A 17589-nucleotide genomic window follows, 5' to 3' on the forward strand; every position below is an offset into this window, starting at 1 on the left:
GAGTCATGATTGTGGGGCCCATATTCACTATTAAATATTGTTGACATTTTTGTAATTGCACCTATATATTTGGTCAGCAAACAAATTCTATAGGTTTTGAGAATCAAGAATATATGCTACATTCTCTAAGTAATGTAAAATATCTATATTCATGCCATCTTTCATCCAAAGACCTGGTTTTGAAATTTTTTAAAATCCCATTGGGATTAAAATACGTGGCTCTCACTTGTACATATCTAACAATTTCTAGTCTCTTTATTTGAAATCAATGTAGCCTCTTCCTCATCAGCATCATTGTTTGTTTCAAGCAGTACTGTCCTCCTATGTTTTTGGATAGTCTCACCTCACCCTTAACAGCAAGCAGTACGTCTGTCACCACCACCAGCCCCCATGAAAGCAATACTCATGTTAGCTCATCCAGCAGCAGGAGTGAGACAGGGGTCATAACCAGCAGTGGAAGGAACATTCCTGACATCATCTCATTGGACTAAAGGAGGACTTGCTCGATTCTAGGAATCATTCATCAAAACTGTTCTTTCTTGGATCTCTGGTCCTTGGAAGCTATTTTTTTTTATAACAGTTACTTTGATATTTATTGAAACGTCAAATGGATTCTTTTGCTTTCTGAGAGACGAACACAGATGACTGTGGCAAGAACCAAATGACACGCAAGATTTTTCTTACTCATGCTGTACTCTGAGCATCAGATGCGTTCAGCCATAACTGTGTCTTCTTGGAAGACGGATTTCAGTTTCATGTTACTGGATGGATTCTGCAAATCAGTTAAACATTTCTTGTTGTAATAAACAGCAATAAAATTATGTAAATGTGCAAGTAAACTTTTTTCTAATTAAAAAGGATCTAATCAATGATTTTAAAAGGACAGCAACTTTCGTTTAACCTGATGTGAAGGAAAAATATATGGAAAGAAGTTGTGTTTGCCAAATGAGTTGTTTCTACGCAAATTTGTTCTATTTCGTTGAACTGATGAAGTCTTGATAAGTGGCCAAAGTGTGGGTTCCACTTTTCTTCCTGATTCCATCAAAGAAATGGCCTTTGTGTCACGCATTTTTCCCTGGTTGTCATTTACATTCAATGTTATTTGCTACTGAATGCAGAGAGAAGTTCTAGGATCTGGCTGTTCTTTATTGGCGAGTATGTCGAAGAACACTACACAGATTCTACCCTGATGTAAAGTGTGTTATTTTTGGTAATTTTATAATCTCATTCTAGAGATTTCTGTAAATTCGGGGCTTGCCTTCTCAAAAAAAAAAAAAAAAAAAAAAAAGTGCTATGCAGCCATTGAAGGAAATGTTTTTGGAGTAAGGTGGCTGAAATGTTAGAATTTTGTTCTTACTGTCCAGAATCATTGAGAGCTTAGAGGCAATAGAAGAACAGATTTAGGGGAGCTTGGGAATAACAAAGATTAATTTGTTCCTAAGAACTTTTGTTCACTTACTTTATAGAATAATATTCAAATCTTGATGAAACTTTTCAGATCTTAGTGACACCAAGAAAATATGTTTTAGATCTCTGATCATTTTTAAAGAAAAACCAAATAGCAAGAGATAAGGGTGGTATCAGATTTCCTTTTTATTTTTTTTAAGAGAAATCTTTCCTGAGACCACAAAAGACCTGAACCCCACTTTAAAAACCACTCTACTTCCTTTTGCTTCATTTGGCTTCCTAAATAATTTTAGAATTCTCAAGGAGTTAATACTTTCCCAATGCTTAGCTTTCTCTGCCTAAGCTATCTCTACAGATAAACTCTTTTTAAAATGGGTAATCTGATTCTCAAGCGGAGTGCCCAGATGAAAAGCGAGTTCAGTGAGAACAGGGACACATGACTTGGGTTGGTGCAACTCCATGGAGCTGACTTGACAGTGCTTGGTTTTTACACCTTTTCAAGTTTTCATGGCCTCTCTGCACCTTTTGTGCTGATTTAAGATCATGTGATTTTCTGTATCATCCCTTCTTTGGCCACATCATCCCCTTAATGTATTACCCTTTTTGGAGAGCTGCTTATTATTAAAAACGTGGAAAATAAACTTCCTGCAGTAGTTGTGCCATAGTTGCTAGTTCTATCTTGTCATTAGATTTCTAATTCATGTTACAATCCTTTGGTCCAGATCCAGAATATCTTCATAGTAAACTTTTATGTTGCTGCTTTAAATACAGATGCAATTTCTGTTAACTGTAATCAGATAGAAAAAGTAACCTGATTTATGTGGTATAATTTGTCAATAAAGAAATGATGTATATTTGTTATCATTTTGTTACCCTTTAGATTCTCAGCGACTCCCCTTCCCAGTTTAACCAACAGAGTTTTATAAGGTCAATTAAAATATGAATAGAAGTTAGTTTATTTACTTGTTTTTTATAATGGATACCTCTGCTTTTATAGTTGTGATTTGTTTCTTTTTCGATATTCTATGTGAACAGTTTTAGTGTACCTTTTAGGTGCTTTTCATTGAAGTTACATATAAATTTTTAATTTATCTCATGCAGGCATATTTAAAAATCACTATTATGTTTATAATCTTAAAATCGGGCGCTTTTGTGTATACATCTTTGAAGGTGAGCACTTTTCTTTATGCCTTTGGCCTTATGACAACTGCATGTTTATTAAGCCATTATCCTTTTTCAGTGTGGTCACTAAATATTTTTACCAAGACCCTGACTTTTTTGTTGTTAATCCTCACTGGTGGTTATTTCGTCCATAGATTTTAGAGATAATGGAAGGGAGTGGGGAAGAGAAGAAAGGAGAGAGAGAGAAACATCAATGTGTGAGAGCCACATCAATCAGTTGCCTCCCACATGCATTCCCAACTGGGGTGGGGAACCTACAACCTAGGTACGTGCCCTTGACCAGAATAAAATCTGGGACCCTTCCGTTCTTGGGCCAACACACTATTGAGCTACACGGCCAGAGCAACCCTGACTTTTTAGCAGTTGATTTTGCTAGCCCGGAATTTTTTTTTTTTAAATATATTTTATTGATTTGTTACAGAGAGGAAGGAAGAGGGATAGAGAGTTAGAAACATCGATGGGAGAGAAACATCGATCAGCTGCCTCCTGCACACCTCCTACTGGGGATGTACCCGCAACCAAGGTACATGCCCTTGACTGGAATCGAACCTGGGACCCTTCAGTCCGCAGGCTGACGCTCTATCCACTGAGCCAAACCAGTTATAGAGGCAATCGTCTTACCTGTTGCTTAGATGTCAGCCAGCTGGTGATTATGTGGAGTACCTTAAGGCCGTGGTTGGCGAACTGTGGCTCACGAGCCACATGCGGCTCTTTGGCCCCTTGAGTGTGGCTCTTCCACAAAATACCACGGCCTGGGCGAGTCTATTTTAAAGAAGTGGCGTTAGAAGAAGTTTAAGTTTAAAAAATTTGGCTCTCAAAAGAAATTTCAATCGTTGTACTGTTGATATTTGGCTCTGTTGACTAATGAGTTTGCCGACCACTGCCTTAAGGGAAGGAACTGCTGTTACTAGTCTCTTGCAAACACCTGCCAACCTATATTTTTATCTTTATTCCCTTAGAAATGTTAAGGGCTTTTCTTGCTTTTGTACCTCCTGGCAGTGTAATGGGTGCTGATACAGCTTCACACCTGCCGTTTGCTTACATTCACTGACTTTCTGACCCTTAGATGAGCCACTTTAGGATTTCACTTCCATTTCTGCTCAGAAGGTATACTGTATTTTCCTGTGTATAAGATGCTATTTTTTTCTAAAATCATTAGACTGAAAATCTAGGGCTGTCTTATACACAGCTGTCAGCCAAGGAGAGAGTAGTGTGGGTGGGCAGCTGCCCATGCCTTGTCAAACAGGCTTCTTCCAATCAGGAGCCTTATTGTTACTGACGTCAGCTGGTGCCATAATTAGAGGTGGAGGTGGAGAGTGCACAGATGCAACAGGGACCTGAGCGTTCTGAGCCCATAAAGATGCCAAAAAGTAAAAAGATAAATACTGGTAAGCGATTGTCTTACTCTGCAAAATCCAAATTGAATGTAATCAGCTATGCAAAAGAGCATGGAAATAGAGCTGCAGAGAGAGAATTTGGACCTCCTCCCACTGAGTGTATGATCAGACAGTGGAGAAAACAGGAAGAACAACTCCTTAAGATGCCAAAAAAGAAGACCTAAAGAGGAAAACAAGCCCTAACCAGTTTGGCTCAGTAGATAGAGCGTCAGCCTGCTGACTGAAGGGTCCCAGGTCTGGTCAAGGGCATGTACCTTGGTTGTGCGCACATCCCCAGTAGGGGGTGTGCCGGAGGCAGCTGATTGATGTTTCTTCTCTCTCATCGATGTTTATAACTCTATCTCTCTCCCTTCCTCTCTGTAAAAAACCAATAAAATATATATTTTTTTTAAAAGAGGAAAACCAGCAAAATGTTTAAAATAAAATAAATTGATTTCTTAATTTTGGGTTGGAAAACGGGGGAACATCTTATACATGGGGGTGTCTTATACACGGAAAAATATGGTAAATACCTGGCATCTGTCATAGGACAATTATGAAGGCCTAATGGAACAGTAGAGGTAAATATAGGCTATGTGCCATTTATCTAATGTGTTGCAGGAAAGCTAGAATGAAAATACCTGATTAGAGATGGTGAGTGTAAATTAGTTCCGTAACTCGTGGTATAAAATGAGTTTCCTTAGCATAGCATCTTAAGGAATTTGAAGAAAGGTAAGGTGTTGCATTTTGGGTGAAGTGTTCTACAGAGACTTCTGACCTTGAGATTCAGACCTTTCAGATATTCTGCTTTCATATCAATCTTGGACACTTGATTTAGTGACCAATTATCTGTGTTTTTTCTGCCAATAAAGTCTGTATTAGTTACATTTTGTCTTTTTAAAAAAGAAGTTGGTTTTTACAAAGCATTAGTTTAATTCTCAGGTATGCTGTTAATTTTTTTCCAGCCCCCAATTAGTAAAAAAGCATTTAACTTTTTCTGGTGGTGTGCTTTTTTTTTTTGTTTGTTTGTTTTTGGGGGGGTGTTTTTTCTTTTTTAGTAAACACTTTTATTTAACTAATTTTTTCATGTCGAAAAATGTAGAGCAGTGTGCCATTTAAACTTGGGTTTGACATTGTATTTAGTGGCTCTGGATCCACGTGGTAGGAACTCATTGATGTTTCAGTCTGATTTATTAACCATCTTTGCTACAGTTTTACATAAACATGGTGAAACTAGTGGGAAAGACTAAGAATTTCTCTGCTTTTTTTTAAGTCTGATGCTACTGTCAAGTAAATGACTGGTTTGTAAGTTTTTTTTGTTGTTGCTAGGAACCACAGCAATTCCTAGCAGAAACAAATAAAAATGCCCATTCTTCTTTAATGCTCGCCTGATTCAGTAATGTTTTTGTTTCTGTTTATATCAGTAATACATTCTCATTATGGTTAAGTTAGACAACAGAAAAGTATGAAGAAAAGCTATGTCAACCTTTATTAATAGTGTGATATTCCTTTGTATAGATGTGCCATGATTCCTATCACTTTTCCCCACTGGACATTTTAGATTGCATCTCATAATGTTACTGTTGAATGTCCTTGTGCATAAATTTTTCCTTAGGAAAAATTCCTACAGGTGAATTTCTGGGTCAAGGGTGTAAACACTTGTAGTTCTTGCTTCATGTGACGTTACCAAGTGGATATACTAATTTCCACCCCAACCATGTGGTGTGAGAAGAGTTATCTGACTGTATTTTCCAACAACATGCACGATTTATCTCTGTGCAGGTATCTGAACTAAGACACTCTGCCTCCCTGGCCTGGAGCTAGGCCAGTGGTCGGCAAACCGCGGCTCGCGAGCCACATGTGGCTCTTTGGCCCCTTGAGTGTGGCTCTTCCACAAAATACCACGTGTGGGCGTGCATGTACAGTGCGATTGAAACTTCGTGGCCCATGCGCAGAAGTCGGTTTTCGGCTCTCAAAAGAAATTTCAATCGTTGTACTATTGATATTTAGCTCTGTTGACTAATGAGTTTGCCAACCACTGAGTTAGGCTAACTGATTTTGTATGTAATTAGAGGTTTTCCTGAGCTGTCTCAGTATCAAACATAACTGACATGTTCCAGAAACACCTGTATGTAGATACCCCAATGGTTTTTCACAGAGTTTTGTTGTTTTTCACTGTGAAGTAGCCCATTGCCAGGCTACACTTTCCAGTCTTAGAAAATATTGACACTTTAAAAATATTGTGCCTAGGGCCAGCCCTTAGTAGCCAGCTCTTTTTTCCTCTTCCTGTAGGCTCCATTTTGGCCTTTCTGAGCTCCCCACAGCCAGTAGGATCTCCTGAGCCAAAGAGAGTCCAACCCAAACTGGAAATGTGGTAAGGCTAAAACAACAGCTGGCCAAGCTTTGCCTATTTCACTTCGCATTCTTTTATGTTTCCAATCAGATGTTGGTGTTCTAAGGGCAGCTGTGGGGAAAGAAAAACAGATTGCTAGCTTCAGGTATTTAAGGTGTGTTATTTCTTGTTGGGTATACCACATTGATTATTTCCCATCTGCTTTTTATTTCTGAGTGGCTTTTAAAGCTTACTTTAGAATCTCAAAGCTTAACTCTTTTAAATGAAGAGGAGTGTTGTGTTAGAAAATAGAACATCCTTTTATTTTGGCCTTCATCAAACTATAAACAAACACATGTTTATTCAGTATGTTCTGTAAGTGTATGTAGAAGGCAGTATAAACGATGTGGTCGCAGACTGCAAAGGGCTTATAGTCAAGTTATCAAAAATGAAGAATTCTTACCTAACAGTGTGTTCAGAACTTTACAAAAAAGTCTCATTCCTTACAATAGCTGTTCAGAGGGAAGTGGTGGTGTCCCTATTTTACAAATATACGAAGAAACGTGTTTAGGTATGTTTTGCAGTGGACTTGGGAGTCTGAAATAGCTCAAACCCAAAGCCCTCTCTCTGACAGAGCTAAAATGGCATTAATTAGGTACACTATTTAGGAGTTGGATATGAAAATCTAGACATAATTCTGAGAACTGATTTCAGACATGGCCTCAGGAATAAGGAAGGGAGTGGATACTGGAGCCATTTCAAAGGAATACTCAAGATTGCATGTGAAGTGGGCATGGGAGTAAGGGCTGAGTCCATTTCTCGAGCCCGAGCAACCAGGTAATGTTACTATTAGAGACAGGAGGCAGGCAGTATGGACCTTAGTCTTAGGGGGACGGTGATGAGTTTGATATTAACCATGAGGTTTCAGAAAGGAAGCACTCATTGTTTTGCTGCTGTCTTTCAAGAAGTGCAGATTTCCCTTGTCCTCCATTTCATCTTCATTCTGTGTATATCCTAGTCCCTCCCAATTGACCACCCATCCTCTCTTCTCCCTGAACCATGCTCAGTGGCATCTCAGCCTTTTCATTGTTCTCTTCTCTGCCCTGCCATGACAGTTTGGTTGTCACCTGAAGTGCTGCTGGAGCTTGCAGCTCTCTCTAGTGTGGTCTGTGCTCACATTCCACAGAGGTCAAGAGTTGGTAGTTGCCTCCTTTTCTATCATCATTTCTAAGAAACGAAAGGCCTTGTAAATCAGAAGTCAGCGAGGAGTTCTCAGTCATTAGCAGAAATGAGCATTTGTTGAGTTTGGCATGATTATCTCCATTTTGTAAACGTGGAAATAGAATCTGAGGGTGACTTTCCTAAGGTCTAGCAGCTTGATAGTGGGGAGCCAGGCATCAAACCCAGCTTTTAATCACAAGAGAGACCTTTCCTGATCATTCTGTCCAAAAAGTGGGTGTTTCCTGACTATCCTTACCACATCACTCTGTTTATGTATGTCCTGTATGGCACTTGTTACAACTGGTGTTTATGTATTGGTTCATTGCATACTGTGTGTTTCCCCTACGAGATTGTAAGCTCCATGAGGGCAGGGCTGATACTTTATTTCACTTGCATCCCAGAGCCTAACATGCTGCGTAGTAGGTGCTCAATAAATATCTGTGAATGAAAAAAAAAAAGGTGGGTAACTGTATTTGGTGCTGTCTGTGGAAATCATTTAGTATCTGAGTAGCAGGTGTTCACCAAAGGAAGTACATGTTTGGGGCAGATGATAGTGGTAAAAGGTGCTGGGAGTTGGGAGGAAGTCAGTGGACTGACCTGGACTCCAAGGTCTTATAGGGGCAGGAGCTGGGAATGTGTGCCTTGCGACGAAAAAGGTTGAAAATGGCTGGCTTAGAGGACATTTTAGCATTGAATGCATACATCGGAAAAGAAGAATATCTGAAATCAATAAGCTTTCACTTTAGGAAACCAGAAAAAAAGTTAAATCCAAAGTACATAGAAAAAGAGAATAAAAACTATACATGTACACAAATGCCCGTAGCAGCATTCTTCATAATAGCCAAAAAATGGAAACTGTCCAGGTGTCTACCAACTGGTAGATGAAGAAACAACATGTGGTGCCCTAGCTGGTTTGGCTCAGTCGCTAGAGCGTCAGCCTGCCAACTGAAGGGTCCCAGGTTCGATTCCAGTCAAGGGCACATGCCTGGGTTGTGGGCTTGATCCCCAGTGGGGGGCATGCAGGAGGCAGCCGATCATTGATTGTCTATCATCAATGTTTCTGTCCCTTTCCCTTCCTCTCTGAAATCAATAAAAATATATTTAAAAATTCTTGGCTATCAAAGATATACTTTTAAAAGGTGACTCGAGGCAGTGTAAACAGCTAAGCAGTGTGTTTAACATTGAGATGCAGAAATGGAATAGATGGCCATTCACAAACTCTGCTCGTGCCTTCTGGGAGGAGAGGGTTGTGGAGAGGGAAGCAGAGAAAGTAACAAGTCTCCCACTCAGGCTAGGCAGCAGGGATGATGCTTTGCTCATGAATCCTGTTCACTCACCTAAGAACACCCAGGGGAGACCGTTATGTATTACATTGTAGCAGTTAGAGCTGTTAGAAAAAACATGGAGGGGTAGGTCAATCTGAAATCAACATTTGCCATGGAAGGCCTCACCCTGAGCCCCAGCACAAATGTGAGCATCTCCAGAGATGAGATCACAGTCCCCCGCTGTCCTCACCCTGAAGGCTCTGATGACGCTGGATAACACAGGCACCATCGTAGCTTAAAGGTACTTTTAGTTTTATTCACTCATGCATCAGAGAATGACTTACCAACGTTTATGGAAAGAAAGATACCTTGCTATTTAAAGTGGCTATTATCCTTAGCGTCACATAGGAAACACTGGGGGAGTTTTTAAAAGTGTAATGCCCAAGACGCCTCCCAGGCCAATCAGAATTCAGGGCCAGGAGCCAAGCGCAGCAGTGGCCACACACACGCAGCTGCTTTCTCTGATGTCCGCCTGGGTCTTGGCCTTTGGAGATCCTCAGCGTCACTGCCCAGGAGCAGCTGGCCCTCAGGGGGAGGGCAGAGTGTGTGTGTGTGGGTGGGGAGGGGAGGAGGGAGTGGAGCAGAAGAGTTTCTTGGTGATAGAGGCTTAATGAAGCAGGAACTCTGCCTGAAGCTCAGCTGCCCAAAACTATCTGAATTTAGAAAGGAGCAAAATTAGTGAGTGCTGTATTTTATTTTGGCTCAGCAGCAGACCCAAAATCATGGGTAGAGGGAGAGAAAGGTCCCCATTCAGAGCCTACCTCCTTCAAGAATTGGACGATTTCTCGTTTGTCTCCCTGTCAAGGAACATTTCCTAATTCAGAGCAGCTGTTTGCCTGCTATCTGCTAAGCCACCTTTGCTGTTTGGCAAATTTCTGTACATGTTTTGGTCTATTCCTGTGCTTTCTATTCTGTTCCATTAGTAATTTGTCCATTCAGGTGTCACTGCCATACTGTTTTAATGATGGAGGCTTTATAATACCAGTCAAGCTGTTTCCCTCTGATTGTGCTGCTTTTTCAGAGTTGCAGAAGAAGGTTCAATCAAAGTCACACGTTTATCTAACCTGGACTTAATGTTTCATGCCCACGGTTTGCAAATTCTTTCTGCCCTTGCCCCTGGCCCTATTCTCTTATCTTCATCTTTGGTGAAACTTTTTCTCTCAAATGAAACCTTGTAAGTAGACCAAGAGGAGCGCCCAGGTGAAAGGTGATGGGCGCTGGAAACCTGTGGTTTTGAAGGGGAGTCTGAAAACCACTGACTCCTGTCCTTACCATGCTGCCTCATAATCTGCTAGAAAAGGCAAGCAGTTCTAAATCACCGCAATTAATGCTATCTTAGTTCCTTCAGTTGATTGGATGAGGCCTACCCTCCTTATGAAGAGTAATCTGCTTTATTCAGAGCCTACTGATTTAAATGTTAATCTCTTCTTTAAAAATCCCTTCACTGAAACATCTAGAATAGTGTTTGACCGAATATCTGGCTACCGTGGGTTCGCCAAATGGATACAAAATTAACCATCACACTCAGCAAACGTTAACTGAACATAACTTTCCTGGTATAGCCATGCAGGAGAGAAAGGTTGCTGTTCTCAGCATTGTCACAATCTGGTCGGGTGTAGCAGCTTGCACACACAGGAGGAGGTGATGAGCTCAACCTGCAGGTGAGCTTGAGGGGGTGGAGTGAGGGAAAGCTTTATGGGGGAGGGGGGCCCCAATTAAACCGAGTCTTGAAGGCTTATTTCTGTATTCTGAGCTCCTTGGCACATAGCAGGTGTTCAATAAATATCTGTGAGTGAAGTTGAGAGCCACGGAGGGAGGTGGAGTGAGACGGTGATCATCCTTGCTGAGGAGCTGAACGCAGTGGAGAGTGACTGGCCCATTAGACAGTGAGACCAGCATTGAGCAGGCCTGTGGCGGGTGCAGAATGGACTGTAGGGGCTGACCAGAGGCTGGGGGAACAGTCCGAGTCTACTACATTTGACCAGCCTGGCATGATCAGGCAGCTCACTAAGCCACTGGCAAGCCTACCTGGCGAGGGATGGAGAGGAGGGAGATTTGGGAGACAGGGCTGAGCGTTGAGGCTCCAGGCCTGGACCCCACACAGGAGGGCTCTCACACACCCTTGTTTTACAGACGAGGACTCAGACCCAGAAGAGGCGGGCGCTCCGACAGCATATATTGGACCAGAACCCAGGTCCTACCTCTGGCCGGTGCTGTTCCCAGGCCTCTTGCTCTGCTAACCAATGGTGCCTAGCGAAGTTTCCAAGGTCATCCCAGCCCCTAAGGTGGGAGGCGGTCCCCAGGCTCCGCACTCAGCGCCACCTCTGGCTGCAGAGTCTGCGGGGAAGCCGGTGGGGGGAGTGGTCACCTGAGGCTTCTCGGGGCGCAGTCCTCATTCTGGAGCAGCTGCCTCCTGGCTACCAGGCTGACCCAGAGTGGCATCCTTATTTTAAGTATAATTCACGTTGGAGGGAGGAAGTGACCAGGGAAAATGTGAAAATGAGTAGAACTTGCAAGATGAGTGTGACAGGAAGCAGGGAACACGAACACTGACGACGAGGCACAGCTGTTATTTCTGCTTTTTATAGCAACTCTAAGTCAGACTTTTCACACAAGGTAGGAACCCCTTCGCTCCTGAGTGGTTTCCGGGCCCACACCCTCGGGAGCCTCGATGGGAGCACAGGAGGGTGGGTGCTGGGGGCCCTGAGACCAGACCACCCAGCTCTGTGCAGAGACAGGATGGGCTTTGAATGAATGCCAGCCCTTCTCAGCTTCTCCATGCATTATGGGGTGCCTACCTCAGTCCTCCCTAAACCCAGGGACACCCACACCCAGACTGTTCTTCATGAGCACCCATGAAGGCCAAGCGTTCGTTTTCATAAGAATATGGACACCATCCCCTGAATGTGGAGAAATGCTGGCATCCTCCCTCCAGCCATTCTTCCTCTTTTTGGAGGCAGATGGTGTGCCCAGTGGCCCTGTGCCAGTGGGGACTGGGATAAGCAGCTGAGAGGTGGGGCTGACGGAGCCAAATGATTCTGTCTTTTTCCGGGGAGCTGGCCTCCGTTCTGAGGCCCATCAGCTGCTGTGAGGAAGGACTGGAGGGCTGCTGGGGCCCACTGTCCCTGACACAGCCCCAGGCCAGCTGCTTGGGCCTCCACTCCCCCCTCTTCCGCCCCCCGGCGGTGCCTCCTTTGCAGTGAAACATTGTCGAAGGCTGTGGCGGAAAACAAACCATGGCGGAGGCGTGTATACAGATGAAGCTGTGAGCTATTAGCGCCTTGGCGCTCATCCGTTTATTTCTGTTGATGGGCACTCAGCTCGGCGCTAAGATTTATTGTGGGAATCGGAAGAGCCGGCCTGCTCTTGCCAGGGCATCCGCCACCCTGGCTGGAGCTGGTGCAGCTTCGGAGGATTGAGAGAGGAGCCTAAGGGAGATGAGAGGGAGACGGAGGCAAGACCTTCTGCCAGGAACAAGGGTGGGAAGAGTGTTACAGGAAAGTGACTGGACACTTGGAATCATGGCCCCGGGGCATGCAGGAGAGAGGACACGGAGTGGGGGCTCAGTGGCTGGAAGCCACGTGTCTGCAGGGTTGCCTGTCAGCATGTGGCAGTGGTTTCTCCGGCAGAGGGGACAGCCTGGATGTAGGAGCCACAGCGAGTCATCAGTGGCTGTCCGTTGGACATCTTCTCCCTCTTATTTGGGACAGGAAGGAAGCAGGGACTGGCGTGGCTCTATGATTAGGTTCTGGCTGATAGGAAAAGGTGTAGAATAGTAGGGCAGACTGCCGGCGCTCTCCGCTTTGTCCTACCCACCTCTCCCTTCCACCATCGTGCTGTCGGGAAAGCAGGCACCATGGCTGAGCTCGGACGGCTCTCCAGGGCTCTGAGACAATGTGCTGGAAATGAGGGAGCAGCAAGAGCAGCGGAGCATGGGTCCCCGATGCCCTGACCGCCACCATCCCACCTCCGGGCGGCTAACTCTGGAGGGCTTTTAGTTTTTTGTTTGTTTGTTGTTTTTTTTTATGTGTGAGAGAAATAGACCCTATGATTTTAATTTTAATGACTGTTACTTTGTTTTTTGTTTTTTATTATATGCCACTGGACCTAATCCTAACAGAAACAGACCAAGTGCAGGTTAAGTGTGGGTAATTATAAGGATGTCAGTACAGTGATTGGCCAGGGTAATTATAAGGATGTCAGTACAGTGATTGGCCAGGAGGTCTTAACAAAACAGGGAGGGAGAAGAAGCCGGGAGATGGCCGGCACACGAGAATGGGGGCGCCAGTCCTTGGGCAAACACAGCAGAGTAGCCTGGCGGGAGCAGGAGGTCTTGACAGATGGAAAACAGAACGCTGTGGTTAGAAAGAGAAATTTCTGATTTTGCGGTTTCAGCGTTTGCTTGACAAGATGTGGCCGCATAGGTGCTAACATTTCCCGCATGCTTCCGCCGCAGCCCGCTCCCTTTTGAGTAACTGGGCGCCCAGCCTCACTCCTCACGTAACGCTGGAAGGGGGTGCTCGTATTAGCCTATTTCATCAAGAAACCAAGGCTCAGAGAGGCCAAGAAACGTCACTGCGGGGACAAGTCTGGTCACTGGCTGGGTTGGCATCAGAACCCAGGCCCGGGACTTCAGGGCCCAAGCTCTTAGCCACGCCCACTCTCCTGCCTGGCACAGCACTGGGGAGCACCAGCGGGCAAGCAAGAGCCGTGAAGGCCTGCGCGCTGGCTGGTGGCTGCATCCTCTGGATGGACGTTCACACCCCCCAGCATGGTGGCCCGAGGTGAGGTGGGGGGGAAGGCAGCGCTGCCAGACCAGGGCGAGGAGAGGGTGGGACAGTGGTGATGGGAGCCTTGACAGGGTGTGGAGGAGCTGAGATCTGGACACCCAGGAGTGCACCAGGCCTGCCCGTGGTCCCTGGGGTTCAGAGGCTTGGAAGACAGCACGGGAGTCTAGGGAGCCAGCACCCCACAGCGTGGGTTAGATTGGGGCTGATGCCGACGCCCTGGGTTCACATCCCATTTCCGCCTCTCACGCCGTGTCACCTCAGACAAGTTTCCCAAGGCTTTGTGCCTCAGTGTCCTCGTGCGAAGGCCCACAGTGGTAGTTCCTGGCTTGGAAGACGGAAGATGAATGAGCACTTGGCGCAGTGCCCGGCCCATGGTGAGCCCTCGGGACTGTTGCTGTTTCAGGGGTTCGTGGACAAGGTAAGGGCCTGAGACAGAGCGGAGCGAGGTGAGGAGGGGCTTCCAGGTGGACAAGGGGAAGCCACAGGCTTGGCCACACTGCCTCCCAGGGAGGCCTCCCACCCTTGTCCTCCGGTCATCACGCTGGGCGCATCCCCGGGCCTCTCTCCTCTGTGTTACGTTTCTAATATAAGAAAAGACCCAACCCTTCTAATGAAATGCCTGAACATCTGGGGAAGGGGCAGTGTTTTTCCCTGCCCATGTGTCACCCGGCACCTGTACCCGGGTCCTTGTCTAACAGTATTTGTTGGATGATGGCACGACCTGCCCCAGCCTTGCCAGCAGGTTCACTGCCCGCCTCGTCCTGCCAGGAGCCCTGTTTGCCAGCTCCGGGCCCTGTCCCTGCCCCGGCTGCCCACGCCGCTTGGCTCTGACTGTTCGCATTCTGTCTGCTCCTGGGGGGTCCCACGCTCTCGTTGCATGGCCAGCTATTTACTGCTTTGGGTCTGCAGTTATTATTAGACACCACTGGAACCCTATCCTGCTAAGGGAGTTTTTATTAGCAAGCGTCATAAGGTTGGCATCTGTGTGTCTGTTTAGGAAAACTTCTGGTGAGGCTGAGGCAAGTATTAGGATGTCAATGAGTCTGATAAAGAACCAGGCACCCCTGGGCCTACAAACGTCTGGATGGCCACGGGCCGTGGGCAGGTCCAGGCTCTCTTTGGGTCTCAGCACCTCTGGGCCAGGCGGGGGCAGCTCCAGGTCATGCACTGGCCCAGCCTCGCGTCCTGCGCTCTGCCGATGACATACAGGGTGATGCTGGACGGGGCATTTCATCTCGGGGGCATCATGGTGTGGATCTGTGAAATGGAAAGAACGTTGCCTCACAGGGCCCAGCATGCCCAGGTTCTTGCGGGAAGGACAAGAACCAGAAGATTTGACCTTCAGGACAGCGCTTGGGGTCGGTGTTAGAGAAGCTACATCTCTTGCCCAGATTCACAGAGTGAGTGAGCAGAAGAGCTGAGATCTGGATCTTGGTGAGTCTAGCTCCAAAGGTCATGCTATTTTCTCTGCGCCAGAAGGTCAAACAGCCTCAAAGAATTGCCACCTCCCCCAGGGTACCTGGGAGGCCTGGGAAGGGAGGTGCACAGAAGAGAAGATGGGGCAAGGGCAGAGTTCGGGGGAAAGTGGACACAAGGAAAGGACCTCAGGTGGCTCATTAGCTTGGGAGGAGCGCCAGGCAGGCTCTTGCTTTTTTCTTTGCGGTAGTTACCTGGGTGGCTTCACGTTGTGATAATTCATGATGTAAAAATATTTCTCTCCTGCACCAACTGATGTAAAAATATTTCTTTCTTTTCTGCGTCCAGCGCGGTTAGAGAGCGGGTCCAATTCCTGAGTAGGGGAGCTGGGGATTGAGAAATAAAAGAGACAAGACATGGAGATAGAAGGAAAAAGCTGGGAACCGGGTGGGACCGCTGTCCTCTTCTGCTGGAGAGACAGTGACCCATAGCCGATGCAGCGTGTTTATTTTATACCCCCAAATACCAGGAAGTTTCACCAAAAGTCAAGACAAAAGAGATTATTTGCATTCTTGAGTAGGCCTGAGCATTCCTGGTGCTTGACTGGATTTACATATCAAAACCCACTACCCAACACCTGGGCTGAAATGAAGGTCAAGCTGATAACACCCTTGCCTTTTTGGCAAAGCATGTTCCCAGGGCGTGGCTTTGCCTGTTGCCTTGGGTTCAGCTGACAATTTAAAGAAATGCCCTTGTGCCTTCCCAGGCGCTCTCTACAAATTCATGGAGCTGCACACCGTGATTTGTGCACTTTTCTGTACATATGTTACACTTTTAAAAAAGGAACTTCGTATCATGCAGTTATGGAGTCCAAAACTATTTTTAAAGTTCATACTCATACCATCACATATGCAGCTGTCATCTGCATCTATTCAGATGACATTAAAAGTTACCTTTAAGCATCTGAAGATATCCGGGTAAGATTCCCAAGAGTCTGGGTCCACGTGCAGATCCCAGAATTGAAATTCGGGGCATTGCTGACCTTCCTGTGGTTGACTCGCTCCTGACCTGGGAGCCACCGTTGGTCACAGGCCCTCCTGCTCCTGCCCAGCTAGAAGACTGTGTTCTTCAGCTTCCCTTGAATCTAGATTGACGACAGGACTTAGGTTAGCCAATGAGATGTGAGCAGCAGTGTTAGGTGAGGCTTCAGGGAATGTTCTTAAAGGGAGAAAGAGCAACCTTTCTTTATCTCTTCCTCCATCTCGTTAACTGGACTTTAGATGTGATGGCTGGGCTCTGGTTTCTACTTTGTAACCCAAGGACAAGAGCTACATCCTTGGGATGGCGGAGTATGAGCTAGAAGGAGCCCAGATTTTCAAAGACTTTTTCAAACGGAGCCACTCCCTAACCTTGGATTGCTTTCCCTTAGAACCGTGGTCGGCAAACTGCGGCTCGAGAGCCACATTCGGATCTTTGGCCCCTTGAGTGTGGCTCTTCCACAAAATACCACGGCCTGGGCGAGTCTATTTTGAAGAAGTGGCGTTAGAAGAAGTTTAAGTTTAAAAAATGTGGCTCTCCAAAGAAACTTCAATTGTTGTACTGTTGATATTTGGCTCTGTTGACTAATGAGATTGCCGACCACTGCCTTAGAATATCTGTTATATGTCAGAGAAAAAAATGTGTATCTATTACTTCTTGTCATTTGGGGGATTTCTGTTCCTCAGAGCTGAACCTGATTTTAATTCCTGTTCCCCCCATGAGAGACACGGTGGCCTTTGCATGTCCTTCTTGGGCTTCATGGTTAACCAAGGGTCACATGGGAACCTACCCTTTGACAGGCTCCAAGTCGAAAAGCCAAGAGGTCACTCACCCCCAGGAAAAGTCCCATTAACCACCTCCGGACATTAAGGCCCCACATAAAGCTGAATGGATAACTCAAGTGGAATGATTTTATGGGGTCCAGGGAGTTGCCAATCACCTCTTCACATGTATGGTGTCTGAAATTCCATGTTTATAAGGTTATCTAGCCATGAGAATTCCTCCTCAAACACAAACGAGTCGAGGAAGGAGTACAGCATATTAGCATGAAGTCATTATCTTAGACGTGGAGGCGGAGTTAGAGAATTTTAAAGATGAATGGGACCTCGGGGGCTCGTTTAGCCCAGTGGTTTTCCCGCCCTCACATTCTGACATGGTGCTTAGGGGCTGCCATTTAGGCCAAGAAGGGGCATGAGGGGAGGACAGAGGACACAGGGCTCCCTTTTGCTTTGAAGCCAACTTTTCTATGCTGGGAAAAATTAAAAACCACATCCCTCTCTATTTTATAGCAGGCGTCCTCAAACTGCGGCCCGCCGAGGACATTTATCCGGCCCGCCGGGTGCCGCTTCCTGTCCTGCTTAGCAGTCGACTCGTCCCGGGCCCGCAGTGCGCATAGGAATTTGTTCATAGTTTTTTTTTTTTAAACTATAGTCCGGCCCTCCAACGGTCTGAGGGACAGTGAACTGGCCCCCTGTTTAAAAAGTTTGAGGACCCCTGTTTTA

At 45.8% G+C, this 17589-nt stretch overlaps 1 protein-coding gene across 14 annotated transcripts in view; it reads left to right on the forward strand.

The window, feature by feature from the left end:
- Nucleotides 1–7961, forward strand: part of PIAS2 (protein inhibitor of activated STAT 2) — a 65199-nt gene extending 57238 nt beyond the window's left edge. For 6 of the 14 annotated variants that reach the window (XM_080685244.1, XM_080685240.1, XM_080685228.1 and 3 more), the window contains one exon: nt 309–2268. In XM_080685244.1, coding sequence (XP_080541370.1) covers nt 309–491 — 183 coding nt within the window. In that variant the 3' untranslated portion in view covers nt 492–2268. Of the gene's footprint in view, nt 1–308; nt 2269–5747; nt 5908–6257 lie in introns of those variants that run through there. The other 8 variants (XM_080685245.1, XM_080685246.1, XM_080685239.1 and 5 more) reach the window with 4 other exon arrangements.
- The last annotated feature ends 9628 nt before the right edge of the window (nt 7962–17589 follow it).

This window comes from Plecotus auritus, assembly GCF_963455305.1.
Source record: "Plecotus auritus genome assembly, chromosome: 8".
NCBI classification, from domain to species: domain Eukaryota; kingdom Metazoa; phylum Chordata; class Mammalia; order Chiroptera; family Vespertilionidae; genus Plecotus; species Plecotus auritus.